At 36.7% G+C, this 15,399-nt stretch overlaps 1 protein-coding gene across 9 annotated transcripts in view; it reads right to left on the bottom strand.

Annotated features, from left to right (window-relative positions):
- The window catches only part of ABI2 (abl interactor 2), a 71,847-nt gene that overhangs the window by 14,770 nt on the left and 41,678 nt on the right, over positions 1 to 15,399 (bottom strand). For 4 of the 9 annotated variants that reach the window (XR_004409680.2, XR_004409681.2, XM_033010871.2 and 1 more), the window contains exons 4-9: positions 14,254 to 14,271; positions 7,049 to 7,146; positions 6,129 to 6,275; positions 4,970 to 5,094; positions 3,837 to 4,016; positions 1,113 to 1,271 (exon numbers count right to left, since the gene is read on the bottom strand). Coding sequence is in view for 7 of the 9 variants with exons in the window: in XM_033010871.2 (XP_032866762.2) it covers positions 1,113 to 1,271; positions 3,837 to 4,016; positions 4,970 to 5,094; positions 6,129 to 6,275; positions 7,049 to 7,146; positions 14,254 to 14,271 (727 nt within the window). In the remaining 2 variants the exon portion in view is untranslated. The remainder of the gene's footprint in view (positions 1 to 1,112; positions 1,272 to 3,836; positions 4,017 to 4,969; positions 5,095 to 6,128; positions 6,276 to 7,048; positions 7,147 to 14,253; positions 14,272 to 15,399) is intronic. The other 5 variants (XM_033010872.2, XM_033010874.2, XM_033010876.2 and 2 more) reach the window with 3 other exon arrangements.

Genomic DNA, 15,399 nt, shown 5'->3' with positions numbered 1-15,399 from the left:
TGCCTTATTCTTCTTCAGCCTTCAATATGCACATAATGTGCTTAACAAGTATGACATATTTCAGGCAACTGGGCTGCAATTTAGTCATATAACCTTCTCTACCCCCCATCCCCAGCAGGACCATAATTTCCTTCTCAAGTTAAGCACACACATCTCTTTGCAGGGTACTTCACAAGCAGTAATATTTGAACCTGATCAAATCCCTTAAATGCAAATTGCAGCTTTTGACCTAATTCCAAGTTCACTGCTCAACTTAAAAACAAACCAACCAACCGCCAACAACCACAAAACACAAACACACTGAAATGCTTACAAGCCAACATTCAACCTTGTTGGTAATAGGGCATTTCCTAACAAGGAACCCTCAGTATGTCCCCTGTATTTTTCTGTACCCTTTGTCAAAAAAAAAAAAAAAAAAAAAAAAAAAAAAAAAAAAAAAAAAAAAAAAGAGTGCCTCATTCTGAGATCAAAACCTTCATGTTGCATCAGAAGTATAGGGAAAAAGACCCCTTAGATAAAAAGCTACTGCATTCTGCCTGGCACATGGGACACGCCACTCCTTGTTAGTATCTCATCCTGGTTTTTAAGACAGGTCATCCATTAAAATAACATCAACTGTGAATTTAGCAGGTGATACACAGCTTCCTTGCATCCCATGCCAAACAGCACTGATGTCTCTAAGGTGTCTAATGCTTACCCTTGTATAACAAGTGCGATTTCTTGAACTGTCCATTAATCAGAAGGAAAAGGCATAAGATACAGACTGATTAATGAAGATTCAGTGTTCTGGTGCAAAATCAAATACTCATCCCACACCAAAGCAGATACATGACACATGGTGTAGTAAAGGACTAAAGCTTGTCTCACAGGGACTGTGAGATCAAAAGTAATTTCTTTCGCATCAAAGCCAGTATTGTTTTATTTTGCCATAATGGAAGCTGAACAGTCTGTACCCGGACTGCAGCCTTGGCATGGCTACCAGCAACGTACTGAAAGTTACCTGAGACTAACTGTAAGATCTGCAATGGAGACAGAACATAAGATTTCAGAGATCTGAAGGCCACTGCATTCACCACTGTGTTGAATTCAATAGAGCAGAAAAACTTTTCTACCTGGGTTCTGGTTATAAAACGGTCCTCCATTCATCTGGTTCTGAAGGCTTGTCTGTGATGTGATCGAAGGAGGACGCCGATATGGCAAAGATCCCCCTATTGTTGGGGGTGTGTGTCGAGATGCAGGCCTGTTCATGCTGTAGAACTGAACTGGGTGACCTAGGGTAGAAAGAGAAATGTATTAATGAAGAGAAGAATGATGCCTCCTCCCTTTTTTACATCTGCATTCAAGATTCAAAGGCTTGAAAAGGTTTTTGGTTTTCTCAAGACAGTCTGCATCCTAGGCGCAGTCAGCCGATTCAGCTGCCAGACTGGCAGGACACTGGATGTCTAAATAGCAACAGAAAAAACAACTCTCTCCCAACTGCAAGTACTCAACATTGTTCACAAAAGCCATTATGAAAATACAAAGGTGTCTGAGCTACAAAGCTTCAAAATGAAAGAGAATAATTCCCATTCATCCATTTTATATAATGTACTATCAAAAATTCTTACAAATTTAGTTATTTATAAACCTGCAAAAAAACCAACGCTTCACAGTCCAGCAATTAAGCAACATACATGTACAAACTAACTGTATGCCACTTCCAAGACTCAAAGCTGTTACCTTCTACAACTGAAAAACACAATACTAACTATCTTAGTGCTGTTCAGGAAATATGCAGAGAATCATCTGGGGAGAAGAGAATGTTAGAAACTGCCTGAAGGGTGGAATAAATGTAACCATACTATAAGACCTTCTTTTCAGGGAACTGTCAGTTGAAACAACTCCTTAAAAACTTGTTCTCCATTTCAATCACTTTCTGTTTCAAAGTGATCCTGACTCTAAGCAAACAATGAATGAATCAAGACCATTAAGCTATCTTCTGTGCTCACGTAAAGTTCTCTGACTTATATGCTGTATATAACAGCAAACTGGACTTATTACACCCACATGAGTTATTACCTTCCCTACTTATTCTGCCTCCACTATTTGTGCTAGAGGTAAATTTCACAGTTTGCAAGAAAACAAGGGAAGAAGGGATGGCCACTGTGGTTGAGGAGACACACACGCAGGGAAGTAAACAGGGAAACAGAACAAATGAATGTGAGATTTTTTGAAAACCTGCACTATTCTCCACTGTTTTGATTGCTTTGCAAAACTTCACAAGAGGTCAGCAATTAAAATGCAAGTTGCTTTCTCTGTTACTTGCTTCCAAGAGCAAACACATGAACTAGGTTCACATTCCTCCTGCTTTGTTCAGATAGGTACACCTCAAAAAATGCACTTTTTACAGACGAGGAAGAAGAACAGTTAAGAAGCAATCCACCTAGTATATAAACTTTTACATTTTTCCTAATGCGTCTTTCCAATCTGTCTCCCCATTACTTAATGCACTGGTAGAAATTGGTGGTGACTGGAGAGAAGGGAAGAAACAGGGACAAGAGCTCCTTAAGGACCAAAAACTACAACCTCAGAAACAGTAAACTATCCAGTCTCTTCAAATACTTCATTTCAGAGAAGTCACGCAAGCAACTTCACTAATAGCACGGGGAAACAAAAGATCTTTAAAATAGTAACCAACCTGGTATTTCTCTTACGGAATTGTGAATGTGAATTTATAGCCACTAAAATACTAATCTCTACTTGATTTTGACTTGTCAAAAATACAGGAGCAATATGGCTAAAGAACGGGGATACTGGCAGTGCATCAAAAATTGACAATGGATTGAGGAACCATGAGACACAGCTCATCTTCTAAACTTTAAAGTAGTTTAGGCATCAGGATCATCTTCTGATACCAAAATTCATCACAGCTTGGAAGTTTCTAGTCAGAATCATGGATTCTAGCATAAGTATGTTCTAATTTTATATGAGCCACAGCACCTTAAACCAAATAGGATTTCAAGAATGCTTCTGGTACCTGGTGAAATTCTTACTAAGAGAGACCAATGCAAACACACAAACCAGTTCACACCACTGTGATCATGATCATAATGCGAAGTAACAAAGTATGTAGGTAGATATATATGAATTTGGCTTTGTAAAGATCTTTACAATGCAGGTGTAACTGATCATCAAAAGCTGATACAGAACAATGTTATGGTTAGTAAGTACTATACGCTGCAACTTCAGCACATATGAAAAATGTTGGGTGGTTTCATAAGCATTAAAAAAAAGCAAGTTGCAATATATACCATAAGTACTACCTACTGAAACAAAATAGTTTAGTAATATCATGCATAATAAAAACTTGTACTTTACCTGACATTGAGCACAAAGAAATTGCCCTTTTTATCAGCTCACTGAAAGGAGACTTGTCATTTGAAAACACTGAATAGACAAGTCATATGAATTACATTTTGCTAGATGCACTTTTTTTTATTCCATTACAGAAAGAGAATAATCAAACCCAGAACTATCAGTGCTGGTACCCCCAAACATAATTACTCTATAGACGCTCAGTATCCAAAACTCAATAAAATGTTAATGCAATAAATAGCTATATTAATGTAAAAATAATAAAATTATAAAATTAAATGATTGTTTATAAAATTAGCTCACCTTGAATTGTCTACTATAACCACTACCTTACAGATGGATATTAGCAGATACTTTCTAGACAAATTTAAAAAAAAAAAATAAAAAAAGAGAAGTCACTGCTTCTGAAGTAACTCTGAAAAGCCTTGGCTCGTGATCACATCTGGGTTCATCTGCCCCCACCCACTGGAGCAGACACTCACCTGTGGAGGGTGTGGAAGAAACAGCTGGGGGAGTTGGAGAAGTGAAGCCATCAGCAAGGGGCTGAGCTCCTGCAGCAGCAGCAGCAGCATCTGGGGCAGTGGAGGAAGGGGCAGGAGCAGGAGGGGGGGCAGAGGCAGAGGTAGCAGGAAGGGGAGAAGTGCCAGCGGAGCCAGCAGGGGCTAAGTGAAGAGAGGAGGAAGAGGTGGAGTTAATCAGGAGATATGTTAGCAAGGATTAGAGAAAGCCTTTGACTCTTCAGTGTTAGCTATTTATTAGATGCCAAGTATTTTAGAATGCACAAGGAGATGAGAGAAAAGTGGAGCTGTTACAGAAAGGCTCATTCCTATGTAGATGGTAAATGAGGGTCAAGCAAATCCACTACTTTCCAGGTCTCAAGGGAACAACCCAGAACTTTTCACTGAAACCCATTACTTTTGAAAGATGTCTTTACACCTTGTTCTTCACGCTTCAATCTGTAGCACAGCTGCCTTCAGCTTTTGTACGAATTGGAAAATACAGAGAAAAGCCAAAAATTTCCAGTTCTTTGGTTCAGAAGCATCATGTATTTCAGGTCACACTGCAAGCCAACTATATACTCTTCACTGAAACGGCTGAGTAAAGGAAAAAGAAGTACTAGTATAATTTCCTACTTCTGGAAAGACTGGAGCAATTACAGTGAACAAGTGTCATTTTGTGACAACTCAGGCTTGCATTAATGTACTAAAGATTTACTCTGTGCCTGCTTCTCATTTCATCTAATCTTCTACAAACATGCTTCTATGTATCTGCATGAACAGTCAATGAAAAAAACATTTACTTCCTTGAAAGGACAAGGGAGAAGTTTCCCCCAGCCCACTGAAAAAGGTGTTGTGTCCTACCTAATCACACGCAGGCAGCCAGCCAAAGAATTCTGATAAACAAATTAATATATAAAAAGAAGCATTAGAGCATGAGACACTCCCAGAAAAGACCCTACTTGATTCAAACTCATACTATCAATAGCAAGCAATTTTCAAGGCTTGCACGTTTCTGGATAATGAACTTTGAAACTTCTCTTGGAGTTTAGGACACCTGTAAATGCTACAGGTTAATGCTGAGTCAGAAGGAAGAACAACAGCAAGTTTCCATTTACCTGGATAGACACTGGGAGGAGATGGCGTGGGAACAGCAATAGGAACACCCACGCTTCCACTTCCACTGTTCTCGCGGCTGCTGCTCCGACTGCTCGGGTGGCTTCCTCCACTACTCCCGCTGCTGCTGTAAGAGACAGCAACAACCCAAGGTATGAATTATGCTGCTGTGCATGCTGAAACACAAGATCCCTCATATAACACCTAACTCGCTCAGAGGAGTAATGGGGAACAAGAGAAAAGAAACAAGGATGATATAAAGCTTAGTTTTCCTAAAACTCTTTACTTTTACTACAACACAAGAAGCTTTTCACTTAGTCTTCGTGAACTTGCCCAAAAATGAAACACTTCCAGAACCTTATTGCAAAGCACATCATTCCAATATTGTTAAACCCCTGCTGAGTAAGTACAGACCTTTTTCCTACATCTTATAAAACACGTAGACCATTTAGACTCCGATTTATATGCTTTCATAGAAAACTACCGAAATCTGGAATTTGTGAGATAGTAAAAGTCATAGTTTCTTATATTTTAAAGTTCACCTGTTTAGCCATCAAGTACTTACGATGTTTGAAAAGTGAAGATTTCAAGGGAAGTATTTAGACTTGTCACATCATGAAACTCTTATTATCCTAGAGAAAAGGCTACCCTTCCGCAGAACCTTTGGTAATACAGTTCGGCTTTATTCTGTGTTTGAAGTTATCAGTATCCTCAAAATTTAAAGCTCTTTTTCAGCTATTCAATCTATAAACATCAAAGACCGTTCAAACAAAAATGTGAACGATAAGCATACTATGTAGTCCTTCAACACGTAGAAGGCATGTTGTATAGAAAGTCTTTTTCCCAGTTTTTCATAAAATAACATCACAATCTATCTACTTGAAAGACTTCACAACTTTACTAATTCATTACATACTGTAAACTAAGTGATAGCACTAAAATTAAGGTGACTAAGGGATTAAGTGAACAATCTTAACATGATTCACTATTCTGGTTTTATTAAAGTACATTCTTGCCATGCCAAATGACGTTCCCAGTCCATATCATGAATTAGCAAGCTTCACTGTAGAGGTGCAGATGGATTTGCTATTTATTGTAGCATTTTTTGTCCTTATTCTTATACAGTACTAGGCACACTTTGTACAGGAATACCCTGAATACCTGTATGTGCGATTCCTCTGATTCACAGAAGCTGTTCTAACAGGGCTCTGTTGTGAGGGAGCCATATTGCGTGTTGGGCTAGGCACATAGTCATTGGGTACCACCGGAGGCCGTACTGGCTCCAACGTACGGTAGGGAGAGTGACGCCTACACAGAGAGAAGCATATTTCAGAAGCAAATAACGGTAATACAGACAAAACCAAAGATTCTTCATTCTTTCAGAGACAGGTACATACTCATCAGTAATGGGAGCTAAAAAATGTTTTTCCTATAAGTTTGCCATATCTACTTCGTAGGATGAGCAAAACCAATTAAGGATGTTCTTCATGTACTTCAATCTTCCTATTAAAAAACTGTGTTGCACATCCCACTCTTGTTTTAAAAGTAATCCATATCTTGTTTTAAAATAAAGCATCGGTCTGTGTATGTATATACATAACCATGTACTAACAAACAGCATTCATCCCATTTATAACAAATTTTCCTAAAGTCAAAGTCAAACTCAGAGACTTAACAGGAAAGTACTTTTATTACACACAGCACAAATAATTAATGAACAGTGCCTCATACTAATTTTCCAGTTGCGTAGCACCACCTGTCAAAGCCACACAGTTAATGACTTTTTACTCTAAAGCATGTACTTATAATGCATGATAAAAGTGTTCTGCAATGATAAAAAAGGTTCCTGTTGGGAAAGGCTGATGATGCCCGTTGTCTTCTGGCAGAATTGTGCTAACTGACATACAAGACACGATCGGTATAAGATGCTGTGGATATAACATCTCTTGACCTTTGTGAATAGCTAAAACCAAAACAAAAAAAAAAACCCAAAAATACCCACACTACAGAAAAATAAAGATTCTCCCCTTTTTTCCTTTCTGCTCACCAAAGACATTTACACATTTGGCAGCTGCACTTACCCAATAGTTCCTTTTCCAGACATCGGTGGACTTGGTGGTTTCTGGGTGGGTGGTGTTGTACGAGGCAGACCACCCATCTTCATATTCTGTGTGCTGACCTGCATGAAAGAACGGGGAGAAAAACAGCCTTCACTAAGCTCAGCTTCTAGGGGGAAAAACACTGAGATGCCTTCAGCAATTAACTCTAAGTAGGGGAAGGTTTAAACAAACGAGAAAATTGAGAGGCCATGCATTTTATATGCAATTTCCACTCTGCTAGAAGTCAAGAGTTGTGCTCAAAGGACTCTATTATATAGGGTTTTTTCAAATTATATACACAAAAAGTGAATTTGCCTTTAGGCTATCACATAAACATTAAATCAGATACAGACATTGTATCTAACTTGGTTAAACCTCCCAGTCAGTCATCTTTTGAGATAAAGGCAGTTATTTCAGGTTGCACTACTGAATAGTAAATTTGCAAAAATATTTTTGAATATGCTTTAAAAATATCAAGGTTTATCTAGTCGGCCACAATTAAATTTAATTAATACAGATATGGAGAAGTCAAAGTAATCTCCAAATATGATCCATTAATATTTTAATGTTTTCATGGAATTATATAAAAAAAATTTAAGGTAATATTTATTGCAAATATTATTTATGTGTATATAAACAGAGAGAGAAAGCTATATAGAAAGAAATACAAAGATCGACATTTTTTCTGCCACCAAATCTGTAGCAATTAAATCCCTAAGAATTGATAAATAAATGGATGAGGAGAAAAATATTTAGCATGTGATGTAATTGCGGTTGTCCCTCCCCCTCTTTCAGGTTAAAATACTAATGAAGTAACTTTAATTTAAAAGAATTTATTCTTCTTTAAAAAAGAACTCATCTGCATTCCTGACTGATTGATCAATCTAAGAATCATAAACAATTGTTGCCAATGTAGGCATTTTGCTTATCCGTATACTGCCAGCCAAGCACAATTTTTTCAATGCATGCACCCTTGCAGGAATCAGTACATGGTCTTCTTATCAGTCTCTGTTCAACACCTTTGATTTATGAATGCTCAAACTATTACTTAAACTCAGAGGTATTCAACAAACCTAAATAAGTACTCTTACATCCATTCTTCTGCTGTTCCTGTCATGCTCTATTTCAGTGTTTCTGATTTCCAAAATGTTTAGTTTTGCCTACTGCCCCTACCTCCCATATAAATACGACACAGTCATCAAGGCATTAAGAGCATTTGCAAACATTAAAGACAAATTACTCCTTTAAAATTTGACTATAAAAACTTGCTTACAACTTTGGCAATGTTTAGATTTGTGAATCGATAAACATTGAGAACAGTGTAAAGAGTAATATTCAGTATTCTAATCCACTGAAACTTGATTCGCTGGCTCTATATAATCCCAGTGCTATCACATTTTCAATCTGCTGGGAGGAAAAGAAAACCAAGTGTTGGAAGGGGGTTTTTGTCAGATTCAAAACCAGATGTTTGGATTTAGTTGTGCAAGAGTACTTTGTAATGTTAATTTAAGACAAAATTCTTTTGCACAGCATTATAAAGTCCTTTAAGCCAACTCTAAGCAACAAGAAATCTAAAGTTATTTCAAGTGAGGGATGAGGTAAGCACTGAACTACAACTACTTGAGGGAAAGTGTAAAATTAAGTATATTTTATTCTATACACGGAATATTCAGAAATAGCATAAAATCTGATTTTTTTTTAAAGTTGCAGCATCCCCTGTATTTCCTCTTTCATTAAAGACACTTGTTTCACTCACATGTGAGTTGTCCAAAACAGCCACAAGCAAACAAAAGACCTCCCCCATAATTAAACACTTACTGCACTGTCACTTGCTATATTTCAAACAGCCCATTAAGCCTAGTGGCGCAGGGGGTGTGGATATCCTTAAAGGAGAGCAAACTTACGCCAATCAGTGTGCTCCTGAATAGTCCATTCAGGTGTTTTAACTGCCTACACTATTGTTTCTGACCAGACAATGTAACCACTAGCTATCACTTTTCAGTTAATATAAAATTCCATTTATTTAACCATAAAGAATCTTATTATTTATATACAATCATTGCAGGAACAAAAATGAATTTTTAGGCTTCCACTGGGCTAGAGCTACATGAAAAGAAGGCACAGTAGAGGTGGAGGATGCAGTGACATCACACAGTATACAGTCAGGAGTGGAAATAATACTTGCCTAATGCAGAACTCAAGTGACTGCTATTTACTTTCATTAACACTGTGAATAAACATATCCTTGACATAGGATGGGACTAAAGCTTTAGAAAACATAGCCAAAGAAAAAGTGATCCTTTTTTAGGCAAGAAACTTTAGTCACAAAGAAGCCATCTTTAAGAAAGACTGAACTGAAAGATGGGAAAATGCACTGACAGTAAGCTTAGTTTCAGGTTCTTTGAAATGACTTTTCAACACTGAAATCAAAATGTTAAAAGAACAAGTACTTAATGTTTACAGGGCTGTCTTCAGATCTGACAGGACTGATGGCTTTAAGATCAGCTACTGTAAATTAAACAACCCTATCTGAGTAACTTGCCCTTCGACTTACGGCCAAATAATCACAGAAGATAAATGAATCATTTAAAATTATTCCAACAGTTCTGATCAAAACTGACAGATCTGTGGAAATAGTATCATGCAAAATACTAAAAAAGGTTACAGACTTGAGGAAAGAAAAGAAAAAAAAAAAAAGGAAGAAAATTTAAAACTATACAAATTTCCAACCGTCCCCTTCTATGATGACTTCTACTAGGAGGAAAAAAAAAAAAAAAAAAAAGACAAAAAGAAAGCCATTAATGCCCACTCTTGCAAAACTTTACTCTATTGCCTTTTCCATTTTGCACATATGGTTGTAAAGATAGTTTCCATACACAAATCCTCCTCCACACACATCCCTCTTACAAACTTCTAAAATCCAACTCAACCACTAGAACTCAAGGTCACAATTGCATTTGCTGTCAAGTTTAAAAAAAACATTTTCTGGAGTAAATTGGAATTTGCCAGAAGTTGCACTGTTTCTGATGACATTTCCACCAGCTCCACACAGCTGGAACTATCCAGATACAACTGGTTTAATTAGAGGGTGAAAGCAGAGGAATGCATCTGTCTGTTGGCGGTTAGTTGGACTGCAGGCTGCAGGACCCCACAGATCTGCGGTTGGTTTGTAGTTAAGAGCTTGCAAATTCTTTTAGGAAACTGTGTGGCAAAACAGAGCCTGAAACCAGAAACACAACAGAGTATATATCTCTGCCTTTGCTCGCAACTGCCAAAACAGATAGTCACTGGGCTAAAAAAAGAAAAAAATAAGACATGCAGTAATGATTTGGGCACAAAGCTCAGAAAAAAACCCAGGTGACTGTTCTAAATGCAGGAAGAAACCCATGTGAACAGACAAGTAGTGCACAGGGTCCACACAAAATGCATGCAGGGATTTTCCAAATCTTTTTTTGCCTTTCTCCACAGAAGCAAAAAAGTCGAAAATATTACCAACTTAAATTACATGGAGGAACACCAAATAATTCTAAGGAGATCTTGGGTAAACTTTTTTTTTTTTTTACCTGATACCTTGCAGAAACTTCTTATATGTGAACTAGCAAGCACGTGAACTACAGAAGAAAATTACTTCTACCAAAGCTGTAACTCTGTCAGCACTGCAGTTGGAATTTGAAGTTTTGCTGAGGAAGAAACTGCATAAACAACTTAAAATAAGCAGATCCTTGTTGAGTAACACAGCCTAGAGGATGCTCCGAGATCCAGCTCCATAGATCCAGCTATGACCCAGAGCCATAAAATGAACTGTAAAGAAATGGACCACTATGGGCCAATTCTTTTCAAAAGGGCACAATAGTACTTCATCCAGTATATTCTATATTGAGCTACAGTGTCAATTTTAGAAAGGTGACATCTGATGTTCATTGAAGACATGCTACAGGACTGACTAGAGCCCCTAAAAAATTATAATTTTAAGTTTATTTTTTGAATAATTAAGACTTACTTGTCCAATTTCTATTTTCAGCAACTAGCTTTTCATAGATCCCAGTGATTAAATCACCTTCTCATGGTCCTACATATGGCTGAGTTTCCTTCATAGCTAAATTTAATAAACGTTTAACAGATTGAGCTTCTTCAGCACTTCAATGTGTAAGGAATTTGTATTGAAATGAACTGGTTAAAACTGAGAAATCCTGTAGTTCATTCAATTCAATTCTTGGGAGTGTTTTCATGAACAAAAATATTCACCAATCAAGAATTGCAGAAATACATAGCTGGTCAGATATAAGAGCTGGTCATCAGACACGCAAAAACTATTTGCACCAATGCACTCTGTATTCACGCAGCTGTGAGTCACTCACCTGCAACAAATATTTCAATCCACATTTTCACTCTTCTGAAGAACATCCCCTTGTCAGTTCAATTACCAACACAAAGTATGTTTTTTTTCAAAAAATCCTGAATACCAGATATTCCACACAGCCAAACCTCTGGAGGAGCTACTTTCTAAAGCAAAAGTTGGACTCAGCCCAGAAATTTTTAAGTGGTGCTTTATGGTCACATTGGATTTTCTAGAACTTTCAGGATGTCAAAAGAATCATCTTCGGTCCAAAATCCAGTAAGAAAAAGTGCCCCATCAGTGATGTTCCACGGATTATATTCAGAAACTTCAAGCAGCTACCCGACCTTCTCGAGCAATTTTTATACCTGACTCCAGCAAAACAACCTAACACTGAATGAAAACTACCTTTCCACACCTTGCTTAATCTTGTTAACACTACAGAGAGGATGAACAAATTTTTGGCCCATCATCTGCTACCTCAAAGTAAATTCCTTTTCAGGCTGTGCTCAGCTACTCAAATACTACTCTGCATCTCTAATTAAACAATATGTTTATCAGTTGATATGGAAGTGAAATGTCTAAATTTCAACCATGTCTTGGCAAATGACCATGAGAAGAAGCTTCAGCAAGTGAGTTTACACGTTTTTACCACATCCACCTACGTAAAGTAACCGAAGAACTGGGTCTGGTAAATACAAAAAGGCTTAACATAATTTTCAATTGTTTTGCTGACAAAAGATGCTACAGATACTCCTCTGACTTGTAATTGGCATTTTCTTCAAAATCTGTATTAAATTTAAGCTACCCAGACACAAGCACAGCTAGCCCTGCTCCAGTCAGTCAGTTTAATATTGTAACTGTTGGCTAAGACTAAGGTTTCCTTGCAGTCATGAAAAATAAATGCAGGCTAAACATTTCATATTGTATCTCTCATAAGTGAAGTAAAATTATTATTCACACAGAACTAGGGCTATTAGTCACCTTTTAGCTCTCTCCTTTCAGTATGGTGCACAGTGACTATAGTGAGACTTAAAGAATAACATGTCCACTGAGAGGTGCTGTGCTGCTTTTTGCCTTTTTTCCTTGTTTTTAAAACCTCATGCTTTGGCAATGAGAAGTTGATTGACATATTGTGATTTCCCAAATCAAATTTCTGATCAGGTTCACTCTAGTAAAAATAAATATTTTAACTTGTGTTATAACAAAAAAATGTTATTTTCAATCCAACCCTATAAATAGAAAAAAAAAATATTTCCTCTGAAAAGCTGAAGAGACTCTTATCACCACTACAGATGATGCACAGACATGGCAGTTCACACATAAACTATAATTATACAATATTATATTTTTTTTAGGATGGTCATTACTTGTTTATAACTGCAACTGCAGACAGCAGCAAAGAAAACTGAGTTTGCAAATTGTTTTTTTTAAGATCAGTAAGAAAACCATCATCCAATATGAACTGTGCCCAGAAAAAGGCATATTTAGTGTTAGAAGTATCCATTTTGTGTGGACAGACAGAAAGAGCCAGGGAGTAGATATATTTTGCTATTTTTAAATAAAAATAAAAAGCATTTAAACACTATGTGACTTGAAATACTGTACCTCACACACTTACATAAAAATAAATTCCAAATGACATGTGAGAAATCTCTCATTTATTAAACATTTTCCACTGTGATCAGATGTGCTACATGCGCTTAAATACCTTACTAAAAGTACCATCTGGCCAATTCCATAGGGACATCATTGAGGTATCTACACTAATATCTGGTTTTACAGGCAATCTTTTCCGGAATGTGCAAGATTTTCTTTTAGCTTTTTCCTGTCCTGGAAGATATCTATGAAAAATATTTCACATCAACTTGGAATTTCATTTAATTAATACATTCATACTACGCATTAGTATTTTATGTTCTAAAATACAGTTGCCTCTTTAAAACTGTGGTGGCTGCTACTAAAAATCTTTTGTTCCCTCCTTCCCTCAACCAGTTGCACTTCAGGAGGATGATGATATCACAATACAGGCTACAATCTATCTATTAATTAATGTGCTATGAACTCCAACGTAGTACCATGTAGCATCATTTAACAGCTTGTCTGGTTGATCTGATGCTTTTCTGTTGCTACTTCTGCAGCCACTATGGCTACTAACATTTAAGCCTCTAAGATCCTTGAGACTCTGGCATACTTCAGTCTGAGTTATTTGATGCACTCTTCGTTTAACATTCAATTAAATAAATCACTTAGCTTGGTAAGGGTTATTAAATTTTTTACACAGCTATCAAATTTGTGACAATTTCCATATGTGAGTGCTTCTCAGTATTTAAATAGTGCTAGCAGTTTCTGAAAAACTCAAGGATACTGCAACTTTAAAAAATAATATACAGATTTGAGTTTGCTACACACCTTTGGAGCCCATTATCTGAGCAATCTCACACTGAAACATTAACCCAAATCAAATAATAACTTACACCGTATATAGGATAAAAAGAATATTACACAGGGGGAGGCTCATATTCAGCTGCTATGTATTCACTGTATCTTTTTGTCTATACAAGGTTACCACAATATTCCTCCCTTGTAAATGATCTGGTAGATACACTGAAGGCAGTCAATATTTTGCCACAAGGCTTTTAAAATTAACTGTGTTAGCTTCCTTACACTAATACATCAATTTATATCACAAAATGTTTATCTGCAATAAAATCACTCAACAGAAGGTCTGATACACAGGAGGGGCAGGGCGTGTTCTTTTAAAAAATCAGTAACATTCATGTTAATCATCTCCCCGTGTGTAATAGTCTCAGAAGAATAAGAATGGAAATCCAGCCCTGGGGTTTCTTACCTTAAATCTAAGCAACCACTTAATGCATAAATGGAGCAAATAAAAGAGGTAAGGAAAAAAAGCATTGAAAGGTTAGTTGGAACTTCAGGATATGAAGAGAAAGGAAAAAGAAAGAAAAAAGTTAAGCATTCAGCATTAACAAAATAATGTATCAGTAGATCATAGAAAGAGTGGTTAAAGCAGAATGTGTCATGAACAGAAGATTTTCAAGCTGAAACTTTTAATATACATTGACCAAAAAGACTTTAGATTAACACCTTAAAATTAATGCTTAAATGCTTGTACACTGTTTATTCAAGTTCTTACAGTGCTAACAAAGTCAGCTTCTTTCAGAACGGATCATGACATCTAGATGGATTACCTTCAGAGATTAATTTATTTGAGCTGTCAAAGAATAGCCTTATCAACACCCTAAGGTCATTTAAATTGTTCCACGCATTAGCATACTTACAACTAGCTGAAACAGAAGCCTCTAGAATATGAAGCTAATGTATGGTTTTTCCCAGAAAATGCTGTTAGCTCTTAACCTGATGCCATGAGATATCTCTTGAACAAAGATCAAGAGCAAATCATTACATCCTGTAAGAAATACAGCACCCTATATGGATACTGCACCACATATCTGTATTTTCTAAACTATATATTAAGACACTAACCATCAGTGAAATCCTATTTTAAAGCCTACGTGCTACAACTTACTGGTACAACATAACTTATCCTCTTCCCCATAATAATTTTTTCAAAAATACTAGTCTCCATTTGAACATCGTTTGATCTGTTTTCAGTTCAGCTAATGAAATGTATAATTATATTTCCTACACTTTGTGTAACACCAAGCATTAAACACGCAGAATCTCAACAATGGAGCATCCAGAGTGACTATTCTGTTTCATGCATTTAGAAGAGACCCTAATGTATTAATAAAGAAACATAATCTGATCTACTAGAAAAATCTGCTGTCTTTGAGACTGAAGTTCCATGGATCTATTAACCAAAACAGTCTCTGATTCATAGCAGCACTGCTTGATAATCACAGTGCCTTAATACACACCACATTGAATAGATCAAACCTTTTTTTTTTTTTTGGTCATCCTCTTGACTAGGGAACTCTTTGGAGTGAAGAACAGACTGGAAGACTTTGTGACT

The sequence above is a fragment of the Tyto alba genome, unplaced genomic scaffold (assembly GCF_018691265.1).
Source record: "Tyto alba isolate M040663 unplaced genomic scaffold, T.alba_DEE_v4.0 Super-Scaffold_7, whole genome shotgun sequence".
NCBI classification, from domain to species: domain Eukaryota; kingdom Metazoa; phylum Chordata; class Aves; order Strigiformes; family Tytonidae; genus Tyto; species Tyto alba.
Note: the sequence above shows the minus strand (reverse complement) of the source record. Positions and strands in the feature narration are given on the sequence as shown.